This window comes from Podarcis liolepis (genome assembly GCF_965112155.1).
Source record: "Podarcis liolepis genome assembly, chromosome: 2".
NCBI classification, from domain to species: Eukaryota; Metazoa; Chordata; class Lepidosauria; order Squamata; family Lacertidae; genus Podarcis; species Podarcis liolepis.
The window spans coordinates 34,124,442-34,139,521 of NC_139555.1; the positions used below are offsets into that span (position 1 = coordinate 34,124,442).

Sequence of the window (15,080 nt, forward strand, 5' to 3'; positions counted from 1 at the left end):
GGCGACGACAGAGGACAAGATGGTTGGACAGTGTTCTCGAAACTACAAACATGAGTGACCAAACTGCGGGAGGCAGTGGAAGACAGGAGTGCCTGGCGTGCTCTGGTCCATGGGGTCATGAAGAGTCGGACACAACTAAACGACTAAACAACAACAACAATATAAACTAAATAGTGCCTTCTGAATTGGGTGCAAAATGCTGTACGATCACAATCAGTCTCATAAAACTTTTAACATTATATAACCATTATAGTGTCAAACAGGAAACATTACATTTTTGTTCCACCATTCCGCCTTCAGGATGTATGCATGTTTCTCTCGCATTCCTCATTTTACCTTGATAAAATCCTTGTGAGATTAATTAGTCTGAGAGATGGTGGTTGGTTCAAGGTTATTCAATGAGTTTCATGGCCAAGCGAGGGATTTGAAGCTGGGTCTCCCCCATCCTTGTCTGACACACTGATTTTTCCATAGACTCACTAGCTCCGCACATCAAATGTTAATTATAAAACTGAAGGTCGAGATACAGCTGGAATCTTTTCTGGTCAACAACCCTTTATGGATGCCAATCTGAGGCATTGCTGTTCCACAGTCATCTGGAACAGTACTATAGCTTGGTTCAAAACAGAACTTAATATACTCCAGTCACCATCCGCACAGCAACCCTGCCCCCACCCCCAAAAGCAGAGAAGAACAAATGAAGGGGCCACTAACCTGTTGGTAGTTATGCATGTAATTCTACAGCCAACCACCTACAAGAATTAAAAACAAAAATTAATACAACAACAACAAAGATAGGACAAGAGCAGTGGATCTCCTAAGTCCGAATGCTGAGCTATGTGGAAATGTTTGCAAAGATGTTTCCTGGCTCTTAAGAAATCAGGGGAACATTCCTTTTTCATACTGAGCCTCATTGGAAAGCAGAATACTATTTATTACTTTGAAAGTTTCTTCCCAGCTCAGTTCAACAGGGCCAAGCCCTCGCCCCCCAGTTGAACACAATAGGACTTCGTGTACATAGGGTTACGTTTGTACTGTAAATCATGTTGTTTCCAAAGAGGTATCCAGCCTGATTCCGTGCATGTTTAGTTGGAAAGAAGTCCATTTACTTTCAAGTAAGTAGTAGCATTCTCTGTGATACTGCAGTATTCGCTCAATATTCAAGTTGACAAAATCATATACATATCAACACACTAGACTTCTTGTCTATCCCGTTGTATATTCCTTTTTTTACAAATGAATATACTCTTATTATTGTATATTTCTTTACATTTTATCTAATACATTCCTATATCAATATGTGCTCTTAGTCTTATTTCTCAACTCAGTCTCACTCCAACGTGAATCAAATGCTAGCATAGATAGTGAACATTTACTGTATTTTTGAACATGTTTTATATCTATCCCACTTTTCCATAAATTTTTGTTTTAAATTGCCTCAGCGTATTTGTTAACTGCGCCATTTGTTTTTTCTCTTTGTTCTTTTTTTGTTTGTTTCATTTTCTTTCTAGGTATATAAAATTTGTATATAATTTCTGTATACATGTTGGAAATTATATTATAGTAAGTCCTGTAATGTAATATGACATTGTTTACCGATGTAATATAAGAATGTTAACAAATAAATAAAATGCAAATACAAAAATAAAAATAAAAATTCAAGTTGGCATAGCTGTTGTCCTGCCCCCAAATCTGGCTTCCTTAGTCACAGCTACCTCTTTTCTTCTTCTTCTTTTTTGTCATCAGTTACATGTTGAAGGTTTTTTTGTTCCCAGGACAAACCATGCCTTTAGAAGTCTATTTTTATTAAAGACCTTGAAGCCATAAATACTTCCTAAAAGGTCTGCTAGATAAGCCACTCACAGAAAGAAAAAACAAGGCTATATTTATCTGCCTAAAATAGACCATATTTTCCCTTTCATCTTCTCTTGAAGTCATTGATCTGCAAAATTGCCAATTATTCAAGATTTCAGCATGAATGATGGGAAATGTGCCCCAGCACAAATGTTGCTAGTCCTGTCTGTTCTCCCTTAATTTAATAGCCAAGAAGAGCATAAAAACATGGCCTAGGTTTACTTCAAGACAAGCTGTTGCAATCCACTGCTTGTTATGCCACAATATGTGGGTTTTTACAACACTGAGTACAATGCAAAATTTATATTCGTTATAATTTCTAGTGTGTTCTGATTTCTCACTAAACTGATACAGTGGTACCTCGGGTTACATATGCTTCAGGTTGCAGACTCCGCTAACCCAGAAATAGTACCTCGGGTTAAGAACTTTGCTTCAGGATGAGAACAGAAATCGTGCTCCGGCGGCTCGGCAGCAGTGGGAGGCCCCATTAGCTAAAGCGGTGCTTCAGTTTCAGGTTAAGAACGGACCTCCAGAACAAATTAAGTTCTTAACCTGAGGTACCACTGTACACAGTTGTCTAGTATTGAATCATTCATGGCACTTCCTCAGTAACATATTGTAATAAAAAGAGTTTCCATGAAGTTGGGATAAAGGGCAACACAAAATGGCGGCTTCCTGAGGAGGATGAGCAAGATCTACTGCCTCTGAACTTGGAGGGGATGTAATAATACAGAGCCATCGTGATTAGTAGCCATTGATAGCTTTTCCCATTGATGTGTATAAAAACCCAAACCCATTTTAAAGCCATCCCTGTTTGTGGCTCTTGCCAGATCTTGTGACAGCATATTCTGCAGTTTGGCCGTGCACTGTGTGAAGATGTATGTCCTTTGTCTGTCCTGATCTCCCATCATTCAGCTTTTGTTGGGTGACCCCCAAGTTTTGGCACAGTGGTACCTCGGGTTAAGTACTTAATTCATTCTGGAGTTCCGTTCTTAACCTGAAACTGTTCTTAACCTGAAGCACCACTTTAGCTAATGGGGCCTCCTGCTGCTGCCGCGCTGCCGGAGCCAGCATTATAAAAGAGGAAGAAAAACTTACCCACTTCCTCCACACCATTGTTCTAGAAACTTCTTGTAGAATCAGAGATGGAAGGGACCATGTGGGTCATCTAGCCCAACCCCCAACAATGCAGGATTATTATTATTATTTTGCCCAAGGTGGGGCTTAAACCCACAACTCTGAGATTAAGAGTCTCATGCTCTGCCAACTGAACTATCCTAGATTAGATCCTATTTTTGGTAAACTAAAAAGCTGCAGATGTTTGTAACCTTTTGTCTGGGGTGTTGCTCTTGCCCCCCTGATCATTTTGGCTGCTCTTTCTCTGCAGCTTTTCCAGCTCTTAAATGTAAACCATGTCTGTCTAGACCAGCCTCTTGTTTCGTGAAACAGCCAGTTATTATCCATTTAGAGTCTTTCTATACTAGTCCCCCCCCCCGACTCCAAATCACTTTAGTCATTAGAGTGGTTCATAAACATTGCATTTATAGGTGCATGATATCGACCCTCCACAATGGCAGTTCTTCTGACATATATCCAAGCAAACACCGAATAAGATACTTTCTGAATATCCTGCTGGCCTGAGACAATTCTCCTGAAGTGAAATGGACTAGCTGATTTTTTAAGCAATCTGTTTCAAATGCTGGGTCCTGTGATAGTTAAAACCATGGCTTATAGCCATTGGTAGACTTAGCCTTCATAAACGTGCCTAATCCAGTTCAAGAAGGCTTCCAAACCAGCAGCTACCATCACATTTTGTGGTAGTAAATTCCACAAATTAATATATGTGCATTGTGTGAAGCATTTTATCCTGTCATCTGTGAGCCTATTGCCAATCAGCTTCATTGAATGGCTGCCCCATTCTCATAGCATGAGAGAATATTTATTTCACCCATTTTATCCGCTCTGTACCCAATTTTGTAAACTCCTTAATGATAGTAAATTAATTATATGAGCAAGTTCCTTGGATCCCCATTCAACCTGCAGATGTTGGCTAAGTATGCAATCTGATGCATACTTATCTGTGGTTAAACTCCACTGGTTTGAATGGGATTATGAGTGGACATGGATAGGATCGCACTGCTAATCTCTGTGTGGTGATACCATAGAGAGGGGCATTATTTTCAGTAGCAAGCAAATTTTGCTTAAAAACTTCACCTGCATGCTGTCAAGATGATTTTACTGCAATAGCAACCACTGTGTATATGAACTGTATAGCTAAGCTTTATTCTGAACAAGATCAGAGCTTGTCAAACATGATTGTTTCTGAACTGAGCTGTAATTATGCCAGCAGCATGTGGCATTGGGATTAACCTCTTCACACAATCTGAAATGGTATCGAAATAAATCTCAGTTTAATCCTCCTCTCCCCCCCCCCCTTGCCCCTTAATTTTGCTGCCTTTGGATTGGGGGGCGCTGTGGTCTTCGTAAACCAGGGAGGAAATTCATCATGATGATTAATCAAGCCTTTAATGAACAAATAGAGAGGAATGGATGGGAAATTAGACCAGCAAAATCCACCCTTGTCAGCCAGTTCAGGATTATTCCCTATGCAGTGCTTGCTTCTACTCTGAAATGATAATGCCTTACTTTCAGTTGGTGGCTATTAAGTAGAAGTTGAAGTAAATGTATTGTTTTGAAAATATTGTGATGAATACTCAGATTTTTAAAAAATCAGGCTAACAAAAGGCCAACAAATGACCTTTCAGACATTTGTTGGAGTATGACTCCCACCATCCCTGACCATTGGGCTTTGCTGATTAGGGATAATGGGAGCTGGAGTCCCAGCAAAATCTGAAGGGCCGCAGGTTCTGTATCCCTGGCTTCCAAGAACATTCAGGTTTATCTTCTACTTCTAAAACTTCTTGTTCTTGTGGCATACTGCTTAATTTGCCATGATTTATTTGCTGGTCAACAGTGAAAACATTGTAAATCGATAGTTGCAAAACTCTGAGCTTCCAGACATAAGACAGGTGAACCATTATCAGTGACTTCTTGTATTATCTTATATTCCATCCTTTCAGCACTCACCTTTTTACATTCCACTCTTGTCCTCCATGGTGTAGGAGCTCCGGAAGTGGTGTGATAGCTATAACTATGGTTTGCCATTTCAGATATCACAGAATAATAGAAATGTTGTAGTTAGGATTCCTTAACCATGACTTGGCATCATGTCTGACTTGTGCCTATGTATCAGTCATTAAGGAATTGTATTACATGCTTGATACGTTGTTGGGGGGTTTATATTCTTGCTATAATAATCCATGAAATCCATCAAATCATGGATATGTAACAGAGCCTAGTTGGCTGTCTTATTGAAAAAATGTCACTTTAAAGTTTAGCAATACTAAATTTGGAATGTTGGAGCAGCATCAGCGATTTCAATATCCTGACTACATCTGGGTCTCTGCAATAGCTCATACCATGTTCCACCCACCCAGTCATCTTCCCTTCCTGCCTCTGCTACCTGCGACCTTGCTGGTGATGCTCAGTGGTGGAGAACCCTCTCCGGCACCCAGGGCGGTGCAGCCCATACGGACTTGCGCAGTCCATATGGGATGCAACTCATGTGTGACAGCATCCCGTATGGAGGGCACGTGTGAGCAGCAGCCCGGATGGATGCCGCATGAGCATGCGCCCTCGGCCACTCTACAGCTGGGGGGAGGCAGGGGCCATCTTGTCACCCCTCCCAGAGTGGCACCTGGGGTGACCCGCCCCCTCCTTCCTACACCCCTGGTGATGCTCCACATTCTTTCAAAAGAAAAGAAATTAGGCAAGGCACAGATGTAAAATTGCATTACCAGTTTTATCTCAAGAACGCAAGTTCTCCATCACAGTAATTTTTTTTGGGGGGGGAGCTAATATAAGAATTCATTTTCTTCCTACCTCCCCCCCATTGCATAATAATTTCCACAGCAGCAGTCTTTAATATAGGCTCCCCCCCAACATCATTCTTGTTAAGAAGTCTACCACCCAAGGTGGTTGTGTTGCCCCGGCTTATGGGCTGTCGTCATTTGCAGAGGTAACTTCCATTTTGGCAGTTCTGGAAATTTGCCTTCAAGGCCCATCAATCATTCCATGGAGAAGTATCACCTTTTCAATTGTCCTGGATTGGAGGCTTGACAAAGTGATTTAGCTAAGTTTAACAAAGTCCCTGAGTTATCCTGTCTGCACTGGGACAGGAGTCAACTTGATCTTTCATGTATTACTTTCCCCCTTGCAGACAGAACCTTCACACACTTCATGTCTGTTGTAATGTATGGAAAGCAGTATGACATTTCCTCTATTGTGGATTCATAAATCAGCATCAGTCTGATCTGAGCCATACACCAAAGTTGTGCAGGGGAATACCACTCAACCATCTTGCTGTGTGCAAGTGTTTCCTGACATGAACGTTACATCTGTTTGAGGGGCAGCGGGGGAAATAACGCATGAATCAGCCCTTACAGCAGGAGTGGCAAACCTGTGGCTCTCCATTTGTTGCTGAAACATAACTCTCATCAGCCCCAGCAAACATGGTCAGGGATGATGGAAACTCTAATATAGTAATGTCTTGACTGGAGGGTCTGCAGGTTCACCATCCCTACTCTATAATTCATGGGAAGGATGCATCAAAGTTGTCGGTGTGCAAAATTAAAAGAGAGCGGGGAGGGGAGTCAAAGTATTAAAAATATCTCTTGTATAGGAGCAACTGATCTCCCCTTTGACTCAGATGCAGTTTCTTATCCAAAAGGTCATCTACTTGTCCATATGGAAGATATTAAAGACATGTTGGTGTTCCTCTTGATAGCTTGATCCAGTTCCTAATCTGAATTCTAAATTTCTTGATTCTGGGAAAGAGCAGTCTTGCCTTAGGCTGTGTGTCCTAGAAGAGTTGTCACTGAATCCCAACAAGTTCAGAAATAGGTGGCGCGTGGACCATCAGTTCTTCATATTTGGCCAGGAACAACTTCAGGCGGGACCAATAAGAATCCTCATTGTATGTCAACTTCTTCTCTTTAAAGTACCGGGAAACAATTGGCTTGATCTAAAAGGGAAAGCCAGCATTAATTAGCATTACTAGTGATTACTAATATTTCCAGCAGTTAGGATAGCCCCTAGACTAAATCCCTCTTGGGCCCTCATTTGCCAGCTGCAGAAGCAAAAGAGGGGTGTGGTTAAACAGCATGCCCTTCAACATTTCTCCGATGAAAATAGGGACATCTTATTCAATAAACTGAGGGACGCGGGTGGCGCTGTGGGTTAAACCACTGAGCCTAGGACTTGCCAATCAGAAGGTCGGCGGTTCAAATCCCTGTGACTGGGTGAGCTCCCGTTGCTCTGTCCCTACTCCTGCCAACCTAGCAGTTTGAAAGCACGTCAAAGTGCAAGTAGATAAATAGGTACGGCTCTGGCGGGAAGGTAAACGGCGTTTCCGTGCGCTGCTCTGGTTTGCCAGAAGCACCTTAGTCATGCTGGCCACAAGACCCGGAAGTTGTACGCCGGCTCCCTCATGACTGGACCTAATGGTCAGGGGTCCCTTTACCTTTATTAATTATTATTATTATTATTATTATTATTATTACTATTACTATTATTATTATTTTGTTTATATCTAGCCCATCTGACTGGGTTGCCCCAGCCACTCTAGGTAGCTTCCAACATATATAAAAACATCATAAAACATTAAAAAACTTCCCTATACAGAGCTGCCATTGGATGGCTTGGGGGGGGGGTCGCATAAAAACATACCCTCCAATATTTCTCTGATGAAAATAGGAACACTCTAAGGAAAAGTGGGAAATTTCAGCATCAAATCAGAAACTGGGACAGCTTCTGAAAATCCTGGACTGTCCCTGGAAAACAGGGACACTTGGAGTGTCTGGAACAGTCCTCATGCCACAGATATTTGGCAAGTGACTGGGGGGGGTGTCCTCCACTTCCATTACAAAGCAGCCCCAGCTCCAGCAAAACTCTTTGCTGTTGACCTGAGTTAAAGGCTCAGGCCCCAAGTATCTGAACAACCACATCCTTCCCTACAACCCCTCTCAACTGTTAAGATTGGTGGGAAGGCGGGTGCTTAGTATTTCTGCTGCCCTCAAAACTAATGTGAGGTGGTGGCCTGGAAGCCAGCATTCCTTGTGACAGCCCCTAAATTGTGGGATTCCCATGGCACCAAGGTTTGTCCAGCATCTTCACTGTACAGCTTCCATTGGATGCAGAAGACACTCCTCTTTACCCTGGTCTTTGATAGCCGAGAATGTAGAAATATACCTGTCTCTGCCTTCCGATTTAAACTGCATGGGCTTCTTATTTAAATTGTATTAGTTAGTTGCTTATAAAAATTATTTTTATCTGATTTTAAAATTAGATGGCTGCATTGTTGTAACCTCCTTATGGTGAGGAGTGGGTAAGGAAACCTATAATGGATAGAATAAAGGCAATTTCTTCTATCCCCAGAGATGTTGTGACCTTGACCTCCCATGAATTCACTTCCTTCTTAAAACCACCAGACATGTCCCCTTCTCCTTACTCATTCCACATTCAACAGACACTCCTGCCTTCTAAAGACCCAGCACGCCCATCCACCACCCAACTTCGCACCTTCAGGCACATGTTATCAGAAAGTGCTGGGAAGAGATGATGCTCCACGTGGCAGCTGATGATCGAGTGCCCAAAGGACCAGTCCAGCAGGGGATTCCGAGGCAGGTTCAGAACGCCGCAGCTCATCATGTGAATCCGTTTGGGCTTTTTGTCAGCTGCGAACATTGGCAGGCCAATATGCTACGAGACAAAACCAGAAAGAGCTAGCTGCTGCTCATCCTTCCTAAGAGCTCGAGAGGAAGCTTAGCTACAGAAGGAAGCATCTGAATAATAGCAAGAAATCATGTTTCCAGATACATCGCAGTGAGCCCCACTCTATGGTGGAGAAACAGTAACTCACTCAGAAATGGAACAGACCCAGAATTCTGCATTAAGTAATTCGCAACCTGCATAAAGGCAGGGATGGGGAATCAATTTGATTTAGTTTCAGAACATACAAACATTTGATTTAGTTCACATAAACCTAGAATTTGTATGTTCTGAAACAATGTGCAAACTGAAATGCAAGCAAGATTTCCAAATTCGCAGTTTTCTAAACTCTGCAATACTGTATAGTTTATAGCATCACAAAAAATATAAATAATTCACTTTTCCGGGGAAATGTGGCATAAAAATGCATATATTAGTGAGATTAATAGCAAAAAAAAATATTATTAACATATAGAGGGGAAATCTTGCAAAAACACGTACATCAAGCAAGATTTCATTCAACAATCTGTATATTAGGAGAAATGCATGCTAACATTCTATTTTTTGTGAGGACTTCTTTTCAACAAAGTAAATAGTAATGCAGGAATGTAGGGAACTGAACTTAAGATGGGGGAAAAGAGAAACTGCAAGAAACCGAAATGGATAGATTCATCCATCTATATACAAAAGATCACATCAAGTATGGATGCTGTCAAATATCTGATGCAGCCTAATTCCATGTTTACTTGCAATATTGCATCATATATACTTGGAAGTGAGTTTCTTTATAAACTACATCACACTTACTATATTTGAGTGGGACGTATTCTTAATTGAGTGCACAGGATTGCAGCCAAAATGCATACTTTTAGAGAGGCATCTCTATATGTGTGTTTGTGTTTGTGTAGTTAAATATGCAACCAATGTTTCATTGTTCCATTTCCTTTGCAGGTTTTGCAATATCCCATCTTTTAATCTACTTACAGCTCAGTCCTGTGCATCCCCATTCAGAAGCTGGTTTTGCTGAGTTCAGTGGGAGTTCGCGTGTGTGTGTGTGTGTGTAGGATTGCAGCCTAAACATGTCAACATTGGGAAAGAATAAAGCAGTTGCCAAATATGTTGGATGTTTCGAGTCACACGGCCTATTGCCGCGAGACCATCAATTAGTTAAACAGCAAGAGAACCCTTGATACTGAGTTGGTAGCATTTACCTGGAAGATATTAACATGGATGTAAGGGTGAGAAAGGAGAGCTCTTGTGACCAGCATGCAACTGAGAGCGGACCACATGGACTGGAAACCTGAAATGTTGATCAGCAGCCAGTAATGGGAGTACAGGCCAACAAACATGCAACAGAGCGTCCGGATGGCCGTCTTCAAGTCAACTTCTTTGAGCAAGCCTGTGGAATCAAGAATCTTTGAATGCAGCAGCTCTCAGGGGTCCTTCCCTAAGCTGCTACACCATCGGTGGGAAGTCATATTTCTGAGCGGCGCCTGAAGCTCTGCCTCATGTGGGGCAGTTTGAAGCAAGGCTCCATTCCTCATCCTTCTCCCTGCTAATACTACAGCAACAGTCATTCTATTTTTGAAGCATTTCTATATAGCCAAGCAGTGGTGTTAGGAAAAGGGGTGTTCAGCTCTTTTTCCTCATCACATTTCCCTAATGGCCTCCTTCTTGGGAGCTCTGTGGCATGGGAAGATATAGGTACAGCATCTGTGGGTGTTTGGGGGGAGGGAGAGAGAGAATTTAGAGTGGGGAAATAGTTCAGGTAAGATCAGTGGCTTGCTTAGGCTGCACTCGCCACAGAAAAACGCATCACCAAAAAAGTAGCCAATGGAAGATGCAGTTCTGTGCAGAATTAGCTTCTGCTCACTTATGTAGGTGCAAATTTAGAAATACTTGCTATAATCGAAAGAGAAATAAAACATACCTCACTTCACACAAGATTATTGTTAAATATTTGACTGAAAACTAGGAAAAGGTGTGGATTTTGTTGAGTGGCATCGAGGTACTCCCCAGTAAAACTAGTTTTGGTAGAATGTGGGGAATGGTTTTATTCTGCACTCAAGGTCCGCCTGCCTGATCACAATATTTGAGGTCAGGAGTATTTGAGGTCAGGTGAGACTGGCTTAGCAGGTTTCTCCCCTCTAATATGTGGAATGGCCTGTTTGCTTGCTTCAAATAGCTGGAACTATGTTCTACAGGCCTCTTTCTCAGCCTGTCAGACACTTGATTCAAATTAAGTAGGTGGGACTGGTTAAACAGATGTTCTTGTCTAATGGAAGTGGATTAGACTAGCATACTACATCTGAACCCCTGGAACATGAGTTGAGAAACCTGTGGGTCATGGACTTTCTAAAGTAAACCAAACGTAATTATTGCTTTTAATCTTTAACTGGTATGATGAATACCTCCTACAACTTTTTGTTTTCTTGACGTAAGGCTAAAAATAAATAAATAAATAAATAAATAAATAAATAAATAAATAAATTATACCCCGCCCATCTGACTGGGCTTCCCCAGCCACTCTGGGCTGCTGCGTTGATACTTGGATCTGAAATGCTCAAGTCTTACATTTTAATGCTTGGGAACCACTTTTGTGCAGCAGATCCAGTGACAGTTCACCACAAGGCGACGGTTCACCACAAGGTGTGGGCCTGTGATTCACAGGCAAGCTGTAATAGTCGCTCATAATTGCTCCCTGTATGAGCACCTTGTGGCAAACCGTCACCGGATCTGCTACCAGGATCAGTGAAGGCAAAGACGCTCTGAAATTCGCTTAGTCTAAATAAGAAATAATATTTTTACGATATGTATCAATAATGATCCGAGTCTATGCCATCAATCCCCACATTTACAAACCCCAGGTAGGCAAAATTCAAGCTTAGCCATTCCACTTTGGCACTTGCCAAAACAGACTTCGTATCGAATAATTTTTCTCATGATATTGACCTATGAGTATTTTTAGTACTGCTTGTAAAACTGTACGCTTTTAAAACAATATTGCAATATCCTGCGATCCAATGGTGGTGTTCTTAGATTCCCATAAACAAAAACAGCGAATTGCTTTGTAAGTACTATAAATATTTCAACAAATGATTCCACATTGATAAAAGCATTAAGTGCATTTTTGCTTTGATGCCTCATGTACTGGTTATAAAATAAGAACAAACTTGCAGTTAAAATGCATGAAACCTATGGCTGCCAAAGACCTAAGGTCCAAAACTCATGCGACAGTAAAAAGATGAGTCACACCACACCAAGTGAATTTCGATTGGCGGGTTGTCATACCAAAAAGGTTTGGAACCGCTAGAGTAGCATATCTTTGGTCCTTCCCCATCTTCTTACTCTGAGGCAAAGAATAAATGCTACACATACTGTGAGATACAATGACCAAAAATATCTCGATCTAAATCTCCTTCTACATGAAGATACTTAAAATTGTCTAGGATAAACGTTATATTTGAAAAGTAACAGGATCCAGAGGAGAGCAACGTACCAATGGCTACCAAAGGGGTGAGGATGGGCACTGCGATGGGTGCAATGAACATGTAAACATAGCGGTTCAGGAAGGGAAGCTTCCATGTGCTAGAGTCTCCCAGGCCGATGACATTTGTGTAAGCGTGGTGGATTTTCACATGGTTGTAGGTCCCCTGTTCTGCCGTGAAAGCAGAGCAAACCTGGGACAGAAAGAAATGGTAAATAAAGGAACGCTGCCTGCTCATGTATGTAGCACATATGCATCCAGGGCTCTCAGAAGTGACAGAATTACAGAATTTCACATAAGGTTGCAAGCCTTGTAAGCTCAGTATTGGTCAACAAGACCTACAAGGCAGTACCATATTGGCCCGAATATAAGCCACACTTTTTTTTTTCCAAATTCTGATCGTGAAAAGTTAAAGTGCGGCTTATATTTGGAACCTTACACCGCCAGCAAAACAGAACAGCTCCCACCCCCTGGAAGTGTGGCCAGCCGCCACTCCAAAGCCTTCCCCGAGCTGTCGGAACAAAGGTGGGGAGTCATACCACTTTGCTGGCAGCCTTCCCCCCTGTACCCCTTATCTCTGGCAGCTTAAGGGAGGCTTTGGAACGGCGGGTGGGCTGTGCGCCTTTGCCCCAGGCTCCCCTCTGGGGAGGGGGAGCTGCACCGCTTTGCTGGCGCCCACCCTTTTATCCGTCCACTCGAAGGCGGCTTTGGAGCAGCCGTTCACAAGCCTCCCCTGACCCACCAGAGATAAGGGGGGGAAGATTGGCAACAAAGCGGCGGGACTCCCCCCCTCCACCGCCCCGAGAGCAGCCCGGGAGCGAGGGAAAATGGTGCGCAGCCCACCCACCACGGCTTATATTCAGGGTTCCCCCCTCCAGTTTTATAGCTGTGGCTTATATTCGGGTGCGGCTTATATTCGGGCCAATACGGTAAGTTTTAGAACACTGCTGTTTGGTGGTGAATGCTCAAATTACTTAATTCAGTGTAGCCTCCCTGACTCAAATGGGGCTATGTTAGAATGTGTAGTTTCACAACTGGGTCCATAACACAACAATTCATCTGTTTGTACCACGCGAATGTCAAACTACACATTACACAGAAATACATGGAAACGTAGCTTGTAAGCCTGTTTTGAAGAGAAAGGACTACTTGGAGAGGGGGAATGTCATTTGAGAGCACAGAAGCGGCTGCTGGGGAAGGAAATTTCATTCTTTCACTTCTCATTACTTTCCTGTTCCAGATTGCTCCTGAAAAACACAATCCTATGCATGTCATCTCAGAGGCTTAAAATTGCAGCCTCAGTGACTTTCTTCACCTGCAGAGTTACACACATGTGTGCAAATATGCATTAAAGATCATACCCCAGACCCTCCCCTAGACTCTTTTTTTTTTGTCCAGGTTATCCCAATTTCCATTTCATATAAGACTCTGAAATTTGAATAAATTCATTTTGCAAAATAAAAGGGCAAGGTTGGCTGTGAATTTGTTTTATACTCAATCTGAATCAGGCAGTTCGGAATTTCCTCACTTGTAATCTCATTTTGACATCTTTCAATTAGGGCAACTTTTTCTCTAAAGCTTTGCCAGGTTCAACCACACCTTGAGTGGAGCTGAAGTTTCACAGACTCCACCGACTCACCTTTGAGAGCCACTCCTTGAATCTTGCTACCCAGGATTTGTGAGAAAGCATTTAGCAATCCCTTTGCGAGGTGTGCAGTGTTGATGTGGCCTAAAGGTTATAAAAGACTGATGCTTTGTATGTTGACTGTGCTGCCGGCGCCCTGCCACTCTCCATTTCCAACACAAGATAGGAAAACGATGGACATAATGATGGAAAGAGCTTCTTTCAAGGGAAAGATTTCTATATTCAATGTACCCCTTTTTCAGAGCAACCTTTCAAGAAAATGGGAGCTTTTTCAGATTTCTCAATTTTTATCTGACCCTAAACACATATTATTTCCCGCTTTCCTGAAGCTAAGACAGCGTGGGAAACAAATATGGGGTCAGATCCATGGAGTAAAATGCGGCACGTGAACCCCCTGACCACATTCTCCACTAATCTACAAGAGAACTCTCAAGTTCGTTCATTGGTGGTTTTATGTGCTAGTTCAAATGGTCCACATTCAGGGCAATGGTAATGCTTCGTGTTGGCAGAAATGCAACAAAAGACAAGCTTTTACTGGATCTGTCCAGTATTAAAGCAAGTGGTTGTGCAGATTGTCCTTAGAGGAGATAGAGCAACACTGGACCCCGTTACGTTTATTATCTGTATTACATGGAGGAAAATGCTGGTGCTGTTTGTAAACCCCTAATCATTTATTTCATGGTGAAATAAGGTAAAGGTAAAGGGACCCCTGACCATTAGGTCCAGTGGTGACCGACTTTGGGGTTGCGACGCTCATCTCGCTTTATTGGCCGAGGGAGCCGGCGTACAGCTTCTGGGTCATGTGACCAGCATGACTAAGCCGCTTCTGGCAAAACCAGAGCAGTGCATGGAAACACCGCTTACCTTCCCGCCGGAGTGGTACCTATTTATCTACTTGCACTTTGACGTGCTTTCGAACTGCTAGGTTGGCAGGAGCAGGGACCGAGCAACGGGAGCTTACCCCGTTGCAGGGATTCAAACCACCGACCTTCTGATTGGCAAGTCCTAGGCATCAATTACTTTAGATAACTGTTGCAATATGTAGTTTACCCCTCATGAAGCTGCAATTCCCAGCATAAACTGCAGTTCCTAGGATCCTTTTTCTTCAGGGGTGCTTTAAATGTAAAGTTTATGTAAATGTAAAACGTGCTTTTAACGTAAAAGGAGGGGGCAACTGCAGCTGAAGAAATAGCCTCACACTGAGACACACACACACACAAACACACACACACACAGCTTTCCACTCTCCGCCTCTAAAATAAAAGG

General features: G+C 42.5%; 2 protein-coding genes and 1 long non-coding RNA gene across 4 annotated transcripts in view; 1 reads left to right on the forward strand and 2 right to left on the reverse strand.

Moving 5' to 3' along the window:
* The window catches only part of FDXR (ferredoxin reductase), a 38,478-nt gene extending 37,731 nt beyond the window's left edge, over positions 1–747 (reverse strand). Inside the window, exon 1 of the mRNA XM_083487189.1 lies at positions 711–747. Coding sequence (XP_083343315.1) covers positions 711–732 — 22 coding nt within the window. The 5' untranslated portion in view covers positions 733–747. The remainder of the gene's footprint in view (positions 1–710) is intronic.
* On the forward strand, positions 1–9,887 carry LOC310699459. Its single transcript, XR_014522094.1, has 3 exons — positions 1–604; positions 909–1,115; positions 9,634–9,887. It is a non-coding gene; the product is annotated as an uncharacterized lncRNA (long non-coding RNA).
* Positions 5,698–15,080, reverse strand: part of FADS6 (fatty acid desaturase 6) — a 23,178-nt gene continuing 13,795 nt past the window's right edge. For both annotated transcript variants that reach the window (XM_083487209.1, XM_083487208.1), the window contains 4 exons: positions 12,182–12,362; positions 9,894–10,081; positions 8,494–8,673; positions 5,698–6,937 (listed from right to left, as the gene is read on the reverse strand). In XM_083487209.1, coding sequence (XP_083343335.1) covers positions 6,788–6,937; positions 8,494–8,673; positions 9,894–10,081; positions 12,182–12,362 — 699 coding nt within the window. In that variant the 3' untranslated portion in view covers positions 5,698–6,787. The remainder of the gene's footprint in view (positions 6,938–8,493; positions 8,674–9,893; positions 10,082–12,181; positions 12,363–15,080) is intronic.